This window comes from Zonotrichia albicollis, chromosome 2 (genome assembly GCF_047830755.1).
Source record: "Zonotrichia albicollis isolate bZonAlb1 chromosome 2, bZonAlb1.hap1, whole genome shotgun sequence".
Classification (NCBI taxonomy): Eukaryota; Metazoa; Chordata; class Aves; order Passeriformes; family Passerellidae; genus Zonotrichia; species Zonotrichia albicollis.
In genome coordinates this window covers 78989689-79011453 of record NC_133820.1, presented here as the reverse complement: position 1 = coordinate 79011453, position 21765 = coordinate 78989689, and the positions used below count along the sequence as shown (strand labels likewise).

Here is a 21765-nt window from a genome sequence, read left to right as displayed (position 1 = left end):
AAAGAAATGGTAAAACTGATAGTTCTGGGGCTGATGTAAGGCACAATTGTTGTGGACAAGGGCAAAGAGCTGGTGTTGCTACAGAAGGCTGAACTGATGCCAAAGTAGGAACAAGAATATGTTGAGAACAGCCACCTTTGTCATCAGATCAAGCATGTTTCCTACACCAAGAAGCAGTGTGAGGGAGAGCAGTCTCCATCCATTCAAGGTGAACACAGTTAGAGAACAGGCAAAGAGCATAAAGGACTCTGCTGCAAGGTGGCCCAACTTCATAATCATGATAACAAAACAGTTTCATCCCCTTAAAGATTATTTTGCCATCTAAGCTGAGGATTTCACACACCAAGTTCAAAGAATGGTAAATTAGTAACTTATCAGAAATATGTCTCCTACAGCTATAAAGACATCATGTACATGGTTTAGACACAATTCACCTTTTCTAAGTCATAGAAGGACTAAAGGTTACTTAGGGAAGACACTGGAGTCAAAGACATGGAGCAAGGAGTTAAACAGATGACAATTTACATACAAACAGTGCTCTCAGAGGCACGCTCCTCTCCATCACCCCACTTGCTGAGCACCACACTCAGGGTGAGGTATAAATGCTTGTTCTATACTTGATTTAAGAAAAAAAAGGTAAACATTGTCTCTCTCCAAGTAACCTGTTATGTGTATAGGCATACTGAACAGACCTCATAGACTACTACACAAAGAAAAGCAAGCAGTTACTTGTCCTCTGCAACAAGTACTGTGTAAAAACTTCCAATTGGATGTTCTTCCAATCCAGAACTTGATACTGCATCAGCAGACACAAAAATCAGCAGAAACCTTCCAGAAGAGTTAAGTAATACACAGTTTGAAGTGATATTTTAGTTTAAAGTAGTGCTACTTTTGTTCACTCTGATTAATTTAGTATAAAGTTAATGAAAAAATCCATTGTTGCTGCTATTCTGCAGTACTCCATATGTATGTACAAACTTGAAGTACAGTACAGTACAGTATTTTTTTGACTATTCTTGCACACTGAGAACAAACCTGACTTTTGGTGTCCTCTTAAAATGCTAGACTGAGGAATAAATAGACTAACAAAGCCGGACACCAAAGGGGTACTTTCTAATAGAAACTCAGTTTTTTTCCTTAATGTTTCTGACAATCTCTACAGCTACCTGTAAAATCAGGCAGAGCAGTGCTTTGCCTATTTTTACAAGTAGCTCTAAGTGGCAGTTTTAGCCTCTGTTCTATCTGTAATACTGTTATTTACACAGACACTAAGGAACACATCTCCCCTGAATACTCTCAGGAGTAGTCTGTCTCATTTATTCAGCTGCTAAAGTGTTAACACACCAAGATCTTCCACACTATTCCTGCAGGGCTCTACCTCCCTGGCTGAACCCTTGTCTGCCCACTGGAAGTGGGGAATGAATTCCTTAACTTGCTTTGTTTGTGTGTGTAGCTTTTGCTTTGCCTATTAAATGGTCTTTATCTCAACCCATGAGTTTTATTGACTTTTACTCTTCTGATTCTCTCCCCCATCCCACTGGGATGGGCAAACAGCTGTGTGGGGCTTAGTTGCCAGCTGGAGTTAAACCATATCAAGCATACTCACAGCATTCATCTTCCAATGGTAAATTTTCCCCTGGGGCCTCCCAGGTTCCTGAGCTTATTGGCAGAGTTCAGTCTGTCTTTGCTTCAGCCTTCTAAGTCACATACCTAGGAAAATGGCACGCATATAACGCCTAGGAAAAAATGGGAAGCGCTCGACCAGCGTTGAGGGAGATAGCCTATGTTGCTGTGAGGCTGACCAGCCATTTGAAGGATCATAGCAAGTAAGCAAGGCTTCTGATTACCACAATCTTCCTTCAAGTAGGAGCACTCAGTTGGGCTGGTAAATGTAATCTCAGTCCCTGCAAGGATTATGAAGTAAATTCCCCTGGAAGCTATATCCATGAATATGAACAAGAAGGTGACAGAAAAACCAGCAGAAATGTACCAAGGCCAAAACTATCAAACATGACAAAAATGTTAGCTCTGTGAATGGGGGGATCACTGTCCATGTCATTTACTTTTGCATGGCTTTCAGCCACCTTCTGTAACAGCAGTATGGAAAAGCTGGCAAAATACGGATTGGATAGGCAAACATCTGTTGAACTAACTGAACATGGGACAGAAATGTGCCCTGGCAGCAAAGAAGGCCAAGAGGCTACAAGGCTATACTAGCAACAATGCAGACAGTGGGTTAAAGAAAATTATTATCCAGTGTTCCACACTTGTGAGACTATATTTGGAGTGCTATATCCCATGACATGCTATCCTAAAGACATACATTAACATCCTGAAACAGGACCAGAAGAGCTCTACCAGGATGGTCATGAACTACAGCATATGATGTACAAGGGGTTAAGAGAAATACTTGGAACTTTTTTCAGCCTTCAGAAGAGAAATCTGGTTGGGGAAAATATTATTGTTAACTTCAGCTATCCAAGTGGAACACATAAAAATAGCCAGAGACTTGGTTGTATATACTTACAGGACAAGATGCAACAGAAAAAAAGCTGTACCAACTGATTAGTTTTTACAAATGCATTTTCACAAGACAGCAAACAAACACTGGAACAGATTGTCCAAAAGGCTCTGGAATCTCCATCATTGGACACTTAAAAAACTTGACCAAGCCCTAAGCAACTTGACCTAATGTTGCTCTGTACTGCATGGGCGGGTTGGAGCAGTTAAGACTCTTGAGACCATTAGAATTAAATTATTCCATGATCCTAACAACCTTCATTAGGAAAAAAAATCAAATTCCTGAAATTATGAAATACACAATTACTAAGGTAAGAAATTTATGTTTACCTCTTTTGCTAAGTCATTTCTTTCCTTAGTTTGTGTTTTGTATGACACCTCCAGTATTTCATAGTTTCTTCTGAGTTCTGACAGTTCATGCTCAAATACATCACGTTCACTGTAAAAGCAAAGTCAAACTATTAGATGCATAAAGTGTAATGAACAAAATTCCTGTGCCTTTTTAATTTCTCAGCCTTCTTCCAGTTCAAGACACTGACTTCTTCCAATCAGTCACTCACAGAACAACTGGTGATAATCTTAACCTTTAATAGTTACTAACACCTGGAGCAGTATCATTTTACATGAAACAATTGAGTATTATTTAAATACTAAGAAAATTCTACAGTACTCCCACTCAAATTCTACAGTACTCATTCTCCTCTGATTATTTTTCTTTAGTGTATCTTTGGGCTATACACTTCTTCTCTTAGCAATGATCTGCAAGTACCCATTGTTTTAGCTTCATCAAGCTTCTGATGCTATTTCCCATGAGATTCTCTTCAATCTTTTGCAGACATGAATGAAAAAGTGAAACACCTTCATTACCATCTTCTTAACAGAGCAAAAAGCAATGTATACTTGCTCTGAGTAGGTACTCTCCCCTGCACACAGCCTTGATACCAGAGTGGGTTGTCATCTTTAAAATATAAATGACACAGCTGCAAAAATTGTGCTGGTGTCCTGAGCAAAAAAGCTTTCTCCATGCACAAAGAAGCATCACTATGTCTCCACTCTCACCCTGTCAGTACAGTGAAATGAATGAGCCAGTATGAGCTTGCAGTTTAGAAAAAAGCTAACCATTATTATATTAAGCATAGCATTGCTTTAAAACTGAGATAACTTGTAGTACAGCAGAACTAGATTTGACATAGTGTTTTTTAAAAGCAGAAAGAAGTCTGGAAGTGATTTACTCCTGCAGCACTACCAAATATCCTCATGCAGTTATGCCAACAGAGCTCTCCCCTCCTCTTCATGTGTGCCTACCCAGCTGAATACAACCTACTCTCTCAAATACAGTTTTGGCACGTTCATTCATGCTTTTCTCAACTCAAGGTTATTCTAAATGCACACTGTTAAACAGTGGAGCCATTCACATGAAAGTTATTACATTCCACTTATTAAGATGCAGTTGCATATAGGAAGCAAGTCACAGCACCAATCCATCCTATTTCCAACAAGATGCCAGAAAGATTCCAGGGTTGTTTTTGTACATACTGCTGTGAACCAAAAATGCTGTGAATCCAGAAGACAGATTCCCCTTCATATGACTTAGTGGGCAAAGTCATTTGTGTCAGTAACTATGCCTGAGTTCATTCCATATGAGCAGCTAAGGAGCTGACAGGGTCTTTTCTATTCATAATCCCCATTTTTGAATACCTTTCTCCACAAATGTGCCAAAGACCAGATTTCTTGTACTTGCAAGCACACTGAAAAAGCTGTCTGGAAGCTGGACTGTGAGGTATACATCTATGAGTATATTTACAAGAAGTCTATTTTCATTATTTTGCAATTGCATTTGGCAAGATGGATATTCAAAACATTGGCTATAACAGTACAATCTGTATTTTAAAAAAGCTAGACACTGGAACTTCCTGCAGTTAAACAAATTCACTAAGGTAATCCTAAGATTATCTGCCAAAGTTCTCAAAACAGCCCTTTCAAATTTTATCGCTTCAAATATATCTCAAGTTGTAAATATTAATTCCCAAGGTCCTGCCCTTCTAACTCACTCAGTAAGCAGCACAGAGTAGAGCATAGGGCCTTTTGTTAGACCATTGCTTTTAAACTACGAATAAAAAAAGAGTACTTGTTCCAAGATGCTTGCTATCACCAGCTCCCACTTCCTTAGCTGCAATGAGACTGCTAGGCTGTCTTGAAAACACAATAAATCTGAAAATATAACCTTCAGGAAGATAATTTGATGCATTGGTTTTCAGAATGTTGTTCATTTTAGGTCTGTAATATACTAAAAGAGATAATTGAACCATTAGTGTATGAGGTAAGAAAAAATACGAGTGTGTAAGTCAAAAACAAAACTAAGAAGTCTGGTCAATCAAGGCTGATCTTTATTAACATTTGTATGTTAGTTAAACACTCAAATTATAGAGATACTTACCATTTTACTTTATCATAGTTCTGTTGTCTGTAATCACCTTGCTGAATCAACTGCTTGGTATCAGCCAGTTCCAGTGTTAAACGCTGGCATCTGACTTCAAGCTCTGAGCGACTCCTCCTCTCTTCTTCATAGCTCTAGGAAGTGAGACATTTTGAAATGATCACAAATGCACTGATATTTACTTGAAGTAATCACCAACTAAATTTCATTAAAACCTCTTATGAATATTCAAGTGGTAATGCATTCATTTGTCTCAGTATTTGGAAATTTAGCACATCACAAAGTACCCAACTATATGAATACTCAACTTATTTCTATCTTATTACAAATACTTGATTAAATGCACCTATTTTTTCCAATGCGTTTGTCCATTAGCACAACTTCCAAGACCAGTAACCATCTTATACCACCAGGTATATGATGTTGTAAAGGTGGTGAGACTTTCATGCTCCTAGTATAGGTTTGCAGACCACCATAACCAGCTGCTGGTCTGCAAACCCATACTTGGAGCACCAAAGTCACACCACCTTTACAACAGTTTCAAACAAGTCAAGAGACTTGTGAAGATACTTGCTAGTTAATTTGAAAAAAACGAGATAGGTTTGTTCAGCAAGTTTAGCAACATCTGTCATTATCTGAAAGATTTCAGCCAGTTACTCCCAAATTGTAGCTATTATATCTGGTAATCAATGTTTGCTGAAGAATATCATGGAAAGCTTTCGTGGAAGAAAAAATAAAACAAAACAGAATCATTTACTTAATGGTCCATCAGCATTAATTTCCATTTCCCCTTCTTTTTTGTCCTCATATACTTTTACAGATTATTCTGAGAACCAAAACAACAAAAGCAAAGCAAGAGAACATACTGAGAGTATGCATCTTTTAAAAGACTAGGTATTCCTTTTGAAGATCAACAGATTTCCTAATCACACTCATTCCTGCCAACTCTCCACAGGAATTTTGTACCTTAATCCCCAATCTAGATTCCATTTTTCAGTTTTCTACTACATAGGTACTTTTTTTCACAAACTTATCTTTCTTACTTGTCCTAAATACTGTACTACTTAGCAATAAATTCACAAGAACAAACAAAATAATAATGCTCATTCACTTATAGAAGATAAAGCTCATGGACTACAAAAAGAGTTGCTTGTTAAAAATTTGAGGATAGTCCTGGGCATTTAGATTTTTTCCATGTTCAGAATACTGCTGAGTTCAGTTTTTTACTGTTGTGACTGATAACAAGGTCACTAATGGATGCTTGATTAACAATCATGCTATCTGGTTATTATGAATGGATATCACAATATTATTAAGGTGAGCACACCCTTAAGATGTCATTACTAAACCAAGCATTTAGCAACTGCAAATTACATTTATTTTGCAGTAAAAGACACTGTATGAGTACATAATTTTTCAACATTGCTGAAAGCTATGCTTTACACAGTTATAGGAGGATAACTGTATAGCTAGTTTTCAATAGACAAGGGAAGTTTAGGGCAACAGCATATAAGGAGTATGTGACAGGACACTGATAAACTTCACAGACATCATCAGCTGAAACACTGACACAATGCCTTCTTGGAAAAACACACTTAAATGTTTCTAAGACACTACAGAAAAGCTTCCTAACCTACTAGCCATATTTTACCTATTCTGTTGATAATAAAAGAATATTTTGTTTTATATTTCACATACCTACTTATCTTCACTATTACTAAAATCACTTCAGGCCACAAATCACAAAAATGACAACATCCAGAAAGTTTTTATGAGGATTCTGCATGGTCTACCATTAAAAATACATCATGTAAAGACGTGATTGTTATTCATCCTAACACATACTGGTATATATAGCTTATGTTTACTTTAATTAATGAATATACATTATGCCAACTAACACTATGAAACGCTTTCTTCTTTAATCAGTTTACATGTCATTATTTATAAAGGTGGCATTATTATAATGGTAGTCTCTGTCAGATATTTTTAAATGGTGTGCACAAGCTAGCTAAAGTTTCAAATATGTACCATAGCGGTGCAAGTACCCGGTTATCCAGAGCAAACATAATTTATCTTGCAACAGGAAATGTTGGTAAGGGCACTTAACTTTTAAGTGCAAATTGAAAGATTAAGTTTAGAATACAGTTCTGAATAAGTTCTAAATAAGTTTAGAATACAATTCTTCTCTGGATATTCCATGCCATTCTGCCACGCTGCAATTCACACACCCTTCACTGAGTGGGCTACTGAAGCTCCTACAGTATTATCTAGCTGAGAGCTAGAAGACAACCACCAAAAGTATAAAATTAAGTTGGTTAACCTCTGGAAAAAATTAGCTTTAAAGCTAGATAGCTTTAAAGCCACAATGAACAGAATATCTAAATATCTGCAAAAACAGCTCCTTCTAATATTTGAGACCTAAATTTACTTTTGAATTGTATTTAATAAATCAGTTATTAATGTCATGTATTATGTTAATGTCATGTTATGTTAATGTTGTGTAAGAGTATGGTAATTCCAGAGAAGGAGAGTTAAATTCTGCTTTGCGAAAGTGATACTAAGACCTACCTTAATTAGAGGCCTTTGTCATGTTTGTTTTTTTAAGATTTAATATAATTCCTGAAGAAACACTTATTATATTGCACAGGACACCGCTTTAAATCTACCTAATCTTAAGGTGTCAAAGTAATATTTCAAACACATGAAGAAAGATGACAAAGCAAGCTGATACCCAGTCTAGGCTGTAAATAAGCTAACACACAAACCCCCCTATGTGGTATGCACATCTCCAGGTAGCACATACCCATCTTAAACATACAACCAAGCTGCCTGTGCTTAAGCAGAAGAAGCCTTGCTTCGTATGTGATGAAATTAATTTAGTTTGTAACACTGTCCATATACACTGATTTCTGCAATGGAACAGCTTTATTTTTCCATTTATCTTCAAAAGATAGGTTGAACATCTTGATGAACAGCTTTGTCCTGCTGCAGCAAAAAGGGGCTTTTAGAAGAATCAAGATACAGAGCTCTTCTAAGGACAGAAAGGAGGTAGTGAAAATAATACCAATAAATAATATTAAGTAAGCCCACAAACCTTAAAATAATTAAAGGACAAGCAGAACTTCTTTACACTGAATGTGATGGCCATAATACTCCAAAGACCTCATGGCCTAGACTGGGTATCAGCCTCTCAATAATTTTTGCTTCTGCAGAGAGCAGAAACTCAGACTGATGAGATGGTTAAAACAAATGAAAAACCAAACTTTTCCTGTGTGAGACAGGCAACCACTGCCTAAAGAAATTCTTGACAGAGCTGCCCAAGAAACCCAGTGGTGGAGGTTTCTACAGGGCATAAGTCTGCTAAGAAGTGCTTTCGTTTGGTTTACAAACACTGTCCACTGATGATGTTTCAAGCAAGAAGATTCTCAGCTTGCCTGATCTGTGCCACTTAAACCCCCAAACTGATAGAGAAACTAAAGATCTAATGGCAAACCTCAGTTTAATGATATTAATCTTCACTGCTATCTTCAGTATGAAATGAGCAGCAGTTTACAGCAGTCACTGAAATCAACACTTATCTGAATTTTAAGTGCAAAATCCAGGTGACATACTTTTTGAACTAAGTTAGTGACACATAATACATGATAGGGATTAACTGATGTTTCAAAAAGTCTTTGGAGATAAAAAAGATAAATAGAAATGCAGGGAATAGATTAATCAGCCAATCAAGCAGAAGCAGCACAGACTTCCTTACACCATCTACAGATAAGCCTGTAAAAGAAAGTGATCCTGCTTTTAAAAAGTTTTTTTCTCAAACATCTGCATCTTTGAAGAATCATTTTAAAAAGCCAGCACTTTGTTCATATCCTAAAGGCCCTAGACAAATGTAAAGCTACTGTACTATTGTGATGTGAAAACAATTCCCTCCAGTTATTTGGATGAGGTGCTGCTTCTTTGTAAAGATGACATTTTGCTTCAATTGTTTACATACTCTGCATTCAAAAATTACTGGTCAATACATTATTTATTGGAATGCAACTGCCCAAATGTCACGAAGAAGCTATACATAATTAATTAAACATCTCTTTAGTAACTTGCTATGAAATTGGTACTCTGCTTGTAGATGGGACATTGGCAATCTGATTGTAGACAGGTCACTATTTACCACTAAAAATTACAACCAAAAATGTTGAGCTACTCCAAAGTAGAGATACTTTGCAAGGAGCATATGAAAAGAATAGCTTTGGAATAAGTTCTTCTACAGCAAAAAAAAGTGGAGGAATAAAAAGTTTATTTCTCTGGGTCAGAGCTTACTAGAATTTTCAGTGAAATATTCTCAGGTGAAAAGGATCCTTAAGATCATTACAGAGCAGTATAACTAAACCACCTTGTACCTCTGAGCCACAGCTAGCAGTCAGTGCGAGACATAGCTATGTATGGAAAGAGTAGAAAGGTATTGGGGAGAAAAGGAAACTTTCACAGATATGAAATTTCCTTAAGTCTTGGAAATATTAAACTGCTGCCTCAAGCTCACAGTTACTGGTAGAGTATCATCCTTGCAGCTGTTCTCCTGAACAATATTAACAATAGCAAAAAAAAACCAAAAATAGGCAGGCATTTCACCGAAGACCAAGACCTCATGTGTTTGAAGAGAGTTGTGGAGACCAAATGATCAAGGCACTGCTTGAAAGAAGTGGTGTCAGGGAGCTCGGGAAGAGTTCTAGAGTGCAGATTTACAGATATGCAAACTTTAGGAGAAACCTTAGGGATCCCAGTCCTTTTGGAGTAGCAACAACAGCTCAGTTTTCTAATATTCAGACACATCTAGTGCCAAGTGATCCTTTGAGTACAAAAGCTTAGTTTACTCTTTGAAGACTATAGATATGTTTTCCCTCCAGCTGGAAAACATTATCACAGAGAAAACTGTTAGTTATGTCTAGCAAAACCTGACAGCTACTAATCCTGATTCAGAGATGAAGCCTTAGAAAAGATCTTTGTCCTACACATAACCAGCTTTGTCTTTAGGATAACCACAGCTTTCAGATACTCTCATGCTATAAATTCTATTGCAAATCCCAAAGGCAACTTTATATAAAAAAATAACTGAAGAAAAGGGAGCCCTGATAAAACTGTATCAATATAAAATTCCAGGAAAACATTGCCAAGAAACTCCCAGCCAGAAGAAGAAAGCAATACTTAATCTTCTGGAGGTACAAAGGAAAGCAAGATTTCCTTCCCAGACACTGTCCCAGCCTTGAGAGAAACCCACTAGTAGTAAATTACATCTGTTTGAGGGAAGGTTCTAACCACTTTGGAAACAAACAGCTCTGAAAATAGTAAACTGATGTTCAGCATGGGAATGCACACATCAGAAGCTGGTTTTATTTCTGGGAAGCTCCTGCTAATACACCACTACAGTTGGACTTCCTCCTCTATCTTTACCTCCAATGCTGGTGATGCCAAAATTATTTATACTTGAAGTATTAAGCAGGACTGAGAAAGGAGGACTAAAACAAGCCTGTACCCTACATTTAGTAACAAGTCAGTCAGCAGTACAAGAACATGGCTTTCACCAGTGTCCCTCCAGGCTGTGGCTGCTGTACCTGGAACCAGAGGAACTGCACTCATCTAAATCACAGATGCACCAATTGTGTGCAGAGAGCCACTAATTCAGCTGTTCAGCACAACCACTTACACTGATCACATTACAAACAGAAAGCAGAATAACAAACATCCTTTACCACACCATGTTCCAGTGCTACGAATCAGTCTTCACAGGCCATTTTCTGCTACCAGTTGCCAGAAACAGCTCCCTACCCTACTGGATCTGTGTTACAGATTCAGCAGCCCTTCAGGGCTAAGAGCAGCAGAACACCAAGCAAAGTTTACAAAGTTATAGGGTCAGCATGGTTGTCTTCACACTTAAATTCTCCTGAAGTTGACTTCACCTCTTAAGTTCAAATTTTCCTTAAAATTTTTTCAATTCTTTGTTGGCTAGATAATCTTTCCTATGAGTGTAGAACAAACCATCTCATATTTCTTATTACTTTATTTCAGGGTGAATGTATAAAACCTGCTCTAACCTGGTCAGCCACAAAAACCAGAAAAGCCAACATAATCCTCCTCCCCCAAGTTTTGGCCTAAGCATACTTTTTTGTTCCTTTCTATGTCCCCAAAAAAGGCAAGAAACCCGTGTTGAAACTCATGAAGAAGAGCCTTATTTTATCTTGAAAGAATAGAAAAAAAGAAGGAATTCTTACTGTAGGAAGTAGGTTATTCTCACTAAAGAAAAAACCCAAAAACAATTGTCTTATCTTCAGTGATGACTGTATTTCAAACTTCTGTACTACTGGTTTCCTAAAGAAGTTTTAAACTCAGAACAGACTTTGTTGATAAATTACACAAAAAAAAAATTAAAAATACTGCAATGATTAGAGAAAACTTAAAATTTACAGAATACTGTATGGAAACCCATCCCAGAAGGATTTGCACAGTATAAATTATTAAATAACAGGCAAGAAACTTCATCAACTATATTTCATGTACCTGGGAAAACAAGAACTACTGGAATAAAAAAAAAAAAATCCAGTAAAAGAGTGTAAGATCTTAGGGAAGGCTCTGAACAAAACTTTATTTCCTAGTGATAAAATTCCTTGCAAAAAAGCTTGACCTTAGTGAAGAGCTCAAAACAGTTACCCCAGCAGTACACCTTGAAATCACTTTTTCATAAACTGCAAGAGATGTACAGGTATGTCAGCTCCTGTGCAGCAAGCACAGAAATTCTCAAGTACCCTTACATCCTGATGATGCTCCTCTTACCTTACATTCTGAGGTACCTTGTTGCAGGGACTCTCAGCAAGTCACAAGATAAAACTTGAACCTGCCAGAATCAGAAGAGAGACTCTCAAGCCTCTCCATGAAAGAAAAGCACAGCGCACTTAGAACTTTGAGAAATAAATCAGTGGGAAAGGTGGGCACTGCCACCATGTGGTGCAAAAAGAGCAAAATGACAAGTCTATATCAAAGAAAGATCAATGTCCCAAGAAAATTGTTTCTAGCACAACTTTAATTATTGTTATCGACTATCTTGTTAATTGCTTCAGCAGAAGTAATAGATGTCAGTCAAATCTCAAAGGCTGCAATCCTCCTGTACAATTTTATTAAATCAAAGCACATTAAATGTACAGTGAAGGAAAATGCTTATGCAAGACAAAAATTAACAGGATTACTTTAATCTCAATTATGACCAGAGATGGTGACACAGAATAATGCTGAAGCACATAAATGCATAAATTTTATTGACTACTTTCTCTAATTCAATCAGAATGAGAAATGAAAGTACATGAATTTCACAAGATAAACTCATATAAAGAATTTCCCCATACACCTGATTATTCCATAAGCAAATTTCACAGGGAAAAAAGGCAGTAACTAAAACATATTCTGAGAAGTAGTAAAATGACAGTGTCATTTAAGTCTCTGTTAGCCATGACCTGAATAAATATACTTTGAGTACCTGAAACTGTTGTCACAACTCCAGACTCATGCAGAACTAAATTAAAATACAAATCACCCCAGCTATATACATACCAAGAATAATATAAATATTGATAAATACATTAGAAAAACCACACTTCTTATACTATTTCATTTTCTTAGCTCTTTAAAAATAAAAATTTAAAATATTTATATAATTTATTTCTCTACTTCTGGTGTTTATATCTCACATGAAATCAAATTATCTTTTTCTTTAGTGTAGAAACAAATACAAAAATTAAAATACAAAGAATTGAAAAGCATAACAGAGAAGACGCAACTCCAAAGAACTTTAAAAAATACAAACTACTACCAAGACATCCCCATCTCAAAGACCACACACTGAACCATCACAGTGTCTTCAGCTGCTGCTGGGCAAATCCCCTGTCCAGCATCCCCACCCTGAAATCTTGCCCTCAGAAAGCACAACACAGCTGGTAAGAGACTACCCTGAACAGTCTCATGAGCAAATCCTGCAGGGTAGCCATAGCATCAGGTTACCTGTCATACAAGGATGCATACAGGTTATTGCCTTTTTCCCTTGCAGTAATTTTTATACAGCATAAAAGCTTTTTATCTTATACACAAATAACGATTTGGAGAATGAGATTTTAGCAATGTTAACTTAACTTGCTTATTTCCCTCAAGACAATATAAATTTTTATGGGGTTTGTTTTGTTTTCTGCCAGCTCAGTGTGCTGAGTTTGCACCAAGAAAAATGCAAGAGCAAGCACATGGAGCAGGAACAGCACAGAACCAGGAGGAACCAGGACACCCCCTCCACACACACCTCCAGCAGTAACTTGCTGGTATAGGGGTTCAACTGCATCAGGAAACTGAGGCTCTGAAAGACTTGGCTCTGCTAAATTAACACCAAAAACATCCAAACTTCTAATAGGATTAAAAAAATTTTAAATTTACTCCTCTCTCCTCCCCCACACTAGTCATAGGCATTGTCTCAGGCAAGTTAGTCTCACATCCATAAAATTTTAAAATTCACAGTTTCTGAACTGGGATAACATAACTAAGGAGCACAGACCTCTGTCAGACACTTCAGCTGGGATCTGTACCCACTTAGTTCTTCTGTCAGACTCTCCTTTTTCATCTGTAGATCACTCAGCTCTCTTCTTAAGGAATGGACTACTTCATAGAACCGGACCTAGAAGAACAAGACAGATATTCAAAGTTGAAACTAGCAAATTGCAACTGCGAAACTACCAACCTAAAAACACATCAGCTCAACATCTTATGACAATAATGACTAAATAATATTTCTAGGGCATGCCATAAAGTAAAGATTATATTGCTGTACAACTAAGGCAGCTTACACTCAGCCAGATCAATCAAAACAATATAGCTGCTAATGGACACATGGCCTCATGCACCCCCTTGTGCCAAACCTAGAGCCTATTTGATTAACAGTCCAAAAAAAACCCCCAAAAACCACAAAACCAACCAAAACCCCAAACAAACCCAAAACCTATTCAGTAGTAACCAACTTAACTTGCTTATTTCCCTCAAGACAATATAAATTTTTATGGGGTTTGTTTTGTTTTCTGCCAGCTCAGTGTGCTGAGTTTGCACCAAGAAAAATGCAAGAGCAAGCACATGGAGCAGGAACAGCACAGAACCAGGAGGAACCAGGACACCCCCTCCACACACACCTCCAGCAGTAACTTGCTGGTATAGGGGTTCAACTGCATCAGGAAACTGAGGCTCTGAAAGACTTGGCTCTGCTAAATTAACACCAAAAACATCCAAACTTCTAATAGGATTAAAAAAATTTTAAATTTACTCCTCTCTCCTCCCCCACACTAGTCATAGGCATTGTCTCAGGCAAGTTAGTCTCACATCCATAAAACCTTTTCAGAACTTCTCTTCTGATCAAGAAAAAGGACTAGAAAATACAGTAGTAAAACCACAAAGCCAGTATTAAAAAACAAAAAGAGACAAAACAAAGAAGAAAGAGCTTTTTTGATATACACCCACGCACACGTACACGGAGGTTATTATTCCCAGATTAACTTGATACCTTAAAATGTTGCATTTGGGGGTGTGTGTGAAAAGAATTAAAAAGTAGGCACCGTTTTCATGCAAAAGCAATTGCATGCCCTCCATCCCTAATGCTTTCTTTGATATATGATTAAAGAAGAAATACAGACAAGAAAGCACAGATTAAGTAAGCATTCAAGAGCAAGCTGTACTGCACTTCCATGCAGAAGGAAGACAGATCTCTGTTTTGCTACCTGTAAACAGCAGAAGACAAAGAAAAGTTCCAGGTATATTTCATATAATTGACAGCATACAATTCTAAAAACACAGAAGCCATAGAAATTTGCAATGTAAACACAGGTGTAGTATGCTTTATACAATAAGGCAAGTGTGCAACATGACTGAAAGATCAGCATTTTAACTGTAACATCTGATGATTCAATTGGTCACTTCTTAAGAAAAAAGTAACCTTGATTATCACTAATTTGTAATCATTTAAAGCATAGTGTTTTTTTTTTTTATCACACCTGCTTTTCCAGTAAGTTCTTTTATTTTTACTGCAATATCCCTAGAAACCTAGAGACTTGTGCTATCACACCACAACTATTTCCCAAAACACAACAACCCTAAAACAGATTTCCCAGTAGAAACCAAGATTACATGGGATACAGGTATCAAGGATAAATGTATTTACACAGCCTTCCCAAGAAAAGATCATTGCATGGTAATAAGTGAAAATGAATGCAGCAGATGAGGATGAGGTTTTAGCAGTTCAACTGTTGTTGCTATTTAGCTGGTTTGATAGCCAATAAACATTCATGTAGCCCACAGCAGTCAAAGCACACACTGCCTGTTGCCAATACAATAGAGCAGAAACTAAACTTACTCTAAAAGGAATTTTAGAAACAACTGTGCATCTTACAAATCACAAATTTATATTGGTGTGCTGTAAACAACTACCACTTTCTAGGCAATTTTTAAAAAACTCTCAGCCAGTGCCCACCACTTTTTATGGATAACTAGAATAAAGTAAAAATGGCTGGGTATGGAGGTTGAAAAAGTTGGCTCCTGTTAATTGAAGTTTTGTGAAAACAGTTGCATCAGTTAACTGCGTTCTTAAACAGCAACTGAGCTGCAGTTAGCAAAATGATATACCTGAAAGACATGGCAATTAAAATCAGTTAAACAGAACTTGCAAAAACCTTTTTTAAAAAATTTGCTGAATTTTTTTTTTTTACAGTGGAGTACACAAGAGGTTCACTTTACTGAACAAACTGAACTGGTCCTCGGCAGCTGAACTGTTTAACAGCCTGAAGTACTTTCAAATTTCACATATACCATTTCTAAAAACATCCCAGCAATGACAAAACAAAAATCTGAATTTTTACACTAAGTTCAAAACAAAAAACTATGATTTTAAGAGAAAGATGTGCAAAATACAGTTTTTCAGTTGTCATCATTAGCTTTAAACATTACTTAGGTTTTGTTCTAACATGTCACTATTGCACCCCTTTGTGGAAGAACAGTGAAAAACATTCTCACATTTGCTTTAATTCCAGTGTTTCAAATTTACAGTATCTCTATATGCGAAATCTGCATTTAAGTTCTTCTTGTTGTTTGTCCAGTAGACTTGGTGTCAAATAAAGTCTAAGCATTATATATATGTTTACTTCCATTCTGGAGAATTGCAAGGCTATTTTAGAACCAATAAATAGAAAAAAAGTCTGAAAATTTCCTATTCAAGTTGTCTAAGCAGGACCCTTTCTCAACAAGGCAAATTTTACCCTTATATCACTGGGCTATATTATTAGTCTGCACACAGATCTGGAGTCAGAAACTGCCTAGAAATGCCCAACTTCTCCTTAGGCAAGTAAAGCAGGAAACAGCATTCCCTTCCAACCCCTTTCCCCAGCCTTTGGGAGCCAAATGGATGCACAGACAGGATGTGCAAAACAGTTCTGCAGCCTCCCAGCATCTGCATAACTTAAGTAAAGATAAACAACCACCAAGCTCAACTGATACTTTTAGGTTCACACCAATCCTCTGCTAAAAGAAGTTGAAAAAAGCAGAAAATAGCATTTTACTACAATACATCTTTAGAATACCTTATCCAGAAAAAGAAAAGGTTCAAAAATGGCTTCTTCAAAAGAAAAAGTAATGTGTTAAGAAGAGAGGAGCTTCACCTAGCTTTTAAGTAGAGGAGTTTTTGTAACAGATAAAAATAACATTAACTGGTTGAACACAAGAGTTAAAGAACAGAAGATTAAAGGTAGAAGGTGGCTGCTATTCATCTCTCTTACTTCACATCTTTTTGACAGCCATTTTCTACTCACAAATGAAATCTAAATTGTGCTGTGACAGCTTCACTTAAAGCAGTTGACAAGGTTACTAACTCCTGGTATCTATCCTGCCTGGCTACAGAGTCTTTTGTACTGACTGTCAATCAATTCCTGAAGTCCTGAACTTCCTGCACACCAATTTCAATAGATCCACTGACACGGATTTCAGTTTCTGTTAAAAGTCTGGTTTATTCAACCATGGTGATACAGGAATCAGCAACACCCTGTCAAATACTTTTGCAGAGGGCAGTGGGTACAGCAGACAGCTAGGTGCTGATAATCTAACAGAAACCAAGCTATATGTTCTTGTTTATCCCACAGAGCCTTATGATTTTCCTAGCACTTTCAAAAGCTCAGCTTTTTAAAAAGCTGGTGAAAATTTTTACTTCTCTGTACATATCTAGAGCAAAGTATGACTTTGATCTGGAGAATTCATTCATGTAGCATTTATACCTCAACAAATGTACTAAGGTTTTTAACATTTACAGCTTCCTTAATAACAAGCTCTACAGATAAGTATAATGCTAATATTTTGAGGAATTAAGGTTTATATGTCCAAATCTTCTTCATTCTCCTAAGTCAGCTGGGATGCTCTGGATATATCCCACAGGCTTTGTATTGCAAACCAGAGTACACTGTGGCCTCTTCACATACCCACAAGCCATAATTAACAAACATATTAAATCAAGAAAATGAATCCTAAGCATACTTTAAGGTACACTTTGTCTCCTGCATTTAGTCAAACAGGAAAGGGACATATGGAAAGCATAAGAGAAAAGTAAGGGATATTTGCAAGTGCAATCCCAGCTTGTGGTTCTGGCAAACCAAGTTTCAAATTCCTTTTTTCAGCCTGCTGTATTTCATATCATTAATGTGTGCTCACATTGTAAGTGTAACATCCCATCTGCTTAACCTCCTTAAAATATGTCAGCAGTTCTACTCTCTTTCAAGATATCAGACTCAGGGATAAAAAGGTCCTTCTCTTTACTGGAACCCAGTCATGACAGACTGATCCAGAAACACATCTCCCTCTGAAGGTCCTTTATTTCTAGTTGGAGATTAAAAAAACCACAACCCACCATAATTTACAGCTTGGGATGGGTTGAGCCTGCCCAGCAGCCTATATACAGAGAGAAGAAAGTGAGAAGAATGAAAGAAAAGCAAGAAAACTCAGGTGTCAAGTTTTCTAAACAATTACTGATGAAAAGAGAGATGAGCTCAAAAAGTAAATAAGAAAGAAAAAAAGAAAAGAACTTATCACCTCCCAGAAACTGAGGAAAGTGATCAAAACTGATACTCAGCCAGTCCCTGAGTAATAACCACTCCACCACCTCCCCACCTTCTCTTTGTTCCTACAGCTCCTATTTATGGTGCTGAGTACGACATTTTATGGTATGGAATATTACCTTGGCCAATTTGGGTCAGCTGTCCAGCTGTGTCCCCTATCAATCTCCTGACCATTTATCATTTGGGGAGGACAGAATGGGGAAAAAGGAAAGCCTTGATGCTGTGCAAGCACTGTCCAGCAATAGCCAAAACCCTGTTTCAGCCCCCAGTGCAAAGCACAGCAAGACTCAGACTGCTAAGAAGAAGTCAACTCTGTCCCAGCCAATCCAAGATACAGGTTATATTTTAAAGCAGTACAAAACCCAATACTTACTGAAACGTATTCAGGGATAGAAAGCTGATCTTCAGGAAGAGACTTTAGCTTCTCATAGCATTCATCTGTTAATTCCAAGTCTCGCAAGCTGCGACGGATGTCTCCTGCCCTCTCTCTCAACTGATAATTTGTCTCCTCCAGTTGCTTCTGTCTCAATAAAATAGTTTCCATTTCTTGCTTCATTAGAGCCTGATGTTTCCTTCAAGGTGGATTTGAAAACAGAAGATATCAGGTAAGGAATAACACAAGTGACCAAGTTTCACAATACCCTGGCAAAGAAGGGAGTTCTGCTCATTTTGTAGAGGGAAACATTTACAAATATTAGGTAATTAGTGCCAGAATGTATACCACCCTGGTTAAACAGTCATATCAGATACAGTATATATAAAAAGACAGGAACTTTTTAGTCATTGACAACACAAAGCTGAGTCTGAGAATAGACAATCTCCACATATGCTGACTTGAATTTACAAACTAAACTTAATTTACTAATTAAAAGGTTAAAACCATGAAAAAGTAGAATCTACTTCCACACAAACCCCAAGGAGTTGGTAAATCACTTGAACTTGGGTCTTACCAAGTTTCAGCACAGGCACAGTCATATCAACCCTTAATTTTCTAACCACTGTAATATACCAAGTTGGAGTCCTTCATTAGAAAAATCAAACAGTAACAAAACAACCACTACTACAACAGAACAAGCAGCCTTACCTCCAGCCTTAAAACACCATACAACAATTATCATCAGTGATAAGGTTTTTATACAGCAGCAGAAACTGCACATCAGTTCATGACATTTAGAAGTGTTTATTTTCTTTAAATCAAAAGACAACGAACCTACTTTTTTTATTTTTGGCTGCAACTCTTGAAATAAAAATCACTATTTAAAACATAGTCATTTCTGCATTACTTAAAAAGGAATAAAAAATACGAGCTAGTACTACAAGGCAACACCTATCCCACTGGCAGGGTACAGGTAACAGGATCATTAAGGTCATCAAAGCAATCACAGATAGACACACTCCATGGTGTGTACAATTCTATCATGTGAGGATGAGAAGTTCAGTAAAAGACTGAAAAGAAAGCTAATGAAAAGATTGGGAAAACTAGTTTAACTTTTTCATGCCTATTAATAACAGTTTGCACATCAGTACCTTTTTACTGAGCACTCCTTAGCTAACTCAAGTATGGCCAGCACAAAAATATTCCACTCTGGTGCATCTCAGCATACAGTGTGACAAATGTTTTTCTGACTGCAAGCTGCTCTCAGTTGAGAGACTTTGCTGGAACTAATCTCAGGTCTGGCTCCACATCCCTAAATCTGTTCTAGCCTCACTACAGAAGAGGACTTGGAAGTAGTCACAACCTTTAAGCTCTGCTTTAACATGAGACTATAGAAGTAACGCTCTTCCTTCACAGGTGTGGAAACTCACACTTCACATTTAACTGCCAAAGTGGTTTAGAGAAGCCTGCTAGCCAGTCTATTTTTCTGGTTAACTCCAAATATTTCAGAAAAACAACATGGAAAGTGAGTTTCTACATCATCACCTGAAAGCATTTCTGACAAATAGGAAGCACTAATGGGAAAAGCTAAACATTACACACTTACCTTTCCCAAGTTTGCATTTATGCTGCATTTATTAAAAATTCTGTTTGAACTGTTGGAAAGTCTATCACCTCTGCCTAGTCCTTTTGCTCTTTATTGGTTTTAAGAACACTTTTACTACCTCTTCCTAATAAATTTTGGATAAAACCAAGCCCACAAACTTTAGCTAGTAAGAATTGAATTCTAATTTACTTATATGCAAATTAAATATGTAAATTCAATTTTTAGAATCAAAACACTAATATAATCTGCAAAAGAAATCCTATTCCTGCAACTAATATTTATCTGTTTCTAACTTATTTACACAAACTCAAATTAATGTACAAATTTATTAAAGATGAAGTTCTTAATTTTACTTCCACCATACCTGGCATCTTCTTGCTGTAATGCCACCTGACTATCCAGTCGTAAAGACAACAGCTGCTTTTGATGGATTGCATCATTAAGCTTCTCCTCCAGCTCCTCAATCTAAATATAGAGAATGTGAGTGAGTATAAAACAAAATAAGTTACCACAATAATTTTTAAAAAATTATTTTGCAAAAAGAACAAGTTGAAATAAAAATATGAAGATCCCAATGCCATGGGCAGTGCAATAGTTGCTGTCTAACAAGACCTCTAAATGCACTAGGGCTTCAGAATATGATACGGACTTTGTCCCAGTGATCTAAAAGTAAAAAAAGGGCTTAGTTCCTAAATGGCTATTTGTTCAACTGATTTCAAGTTAGGCTTAAACTATGAAAGCCAATAAAAAGCAGTTGGCATATAGTATGATGTAAAAATGAACTGCACACAAACATGGCAATGTTTTTACACCTTTCTTAATTTCATGCATCTTTGTGCATGCTGTACACAACAGACTCTACTGTTAGCATGTTGGCATAGTCCATCCCTATCTTCATTAACAAAGCACTCAAGCCTATTCAGATCACCTTTTCTAGTACTCCACAAGTTCAGGTTCAAAGCCCTGCTATGCTACTAACATGAGTGACAAAATTTGTCATTTCTGAAAGAAAACAGGTGTTTTCCCTCTGTGTTTAAGAAAGGTAAAACAAATTAAATCCTCCCTTACTTATTTATAAGTAAAATGACTTGAAATCACTGAAGCTTTCTATATCTTTGTTTCCCCTTCTTCTCATGAAAGAACACAAAACACACCAAGAAAATCCCCAAACCAACTACGTACATCTCCACCATTTAACTCAAATTCTTTTCAGAACAGAACTTTCTATCGTACTCTAAAAGCACCAAAATAAAAAAAAATATTACATAATGAAAGGAGAAAGACTACTTACCTTGGTCAAATATTCAACTTTCAAGTTGTCAATCATCAAGTTTTTCTGCGATAATTCTATTTTAAGCAGCTGAAGATTATGGAGCAGCTCCTTCCGTTCAATCAGCTGCTTAGTGATTTTTACAGCACCTTCTCTCTCTTCAGAGGAAGAAACATCATCGGTTGGTACTGTGGTTTCCAAGCTGATATCCTCAGATTCCAAGGAGCTGGAAATGTTTACTTTCTTGGTTACCTTAGAGCTTTTATGTGACATTTTCTCTCACTATTTACGAAGCTTTTTTAAGCTATACTTTGAGACAAGCCTCCTGAAGAACCAACTGCAGGAAACAAAACAATTAAATGAAGTGTCATTACGAAAAACTAACCACCACATTAGACC

The 21765-nt window shown here is 36.9% G+C and overlaps 1 protein-coding gene across 4 annotated transcripts in view; it reads right to left on the bottom strand.

Moving 5' to 3' along the window:
- Window positions 1-21765, bottom strand: part of PIBF1 (progesterone immunomodulatory binding factor 1) — a 108680-nt gene that overhangs the window by 85208 nt on the left and 1707 nt on the right. For all 4 annotated transcript variants that reach the window (XM_026793761.2, XM_074535521.1, XM_014267403.3 and 1 more), the window contains exons 2-7: window positions 21388-21703; window positions 20461-20561; window positions 18488-18686; window positions 13536-13655; window positions 4958-5091; window positions 2851-2959 (exon numbers count right to left, since the gene is read on the bottom strand). In XM_026793761.2, coding sequence (XP_026649562.2) covers window positions 2851-2959; window positions 4958-5091; window positions 13536-13655; window positions 18488-18686; window positions 20461-20561; window positions 21388-21639 — 915 coding nt within the window. In that variant the 5' untranslated portion in view covers window positions 21640-21703. The remainder of the gene's footprint in view (window positions 1-2850; window positions 2960-4957; window positions 5092-13535; window positions 13656-18487; window positions 18687-20460; window positions 20562-21387; window positions 21704-21765) is intronic.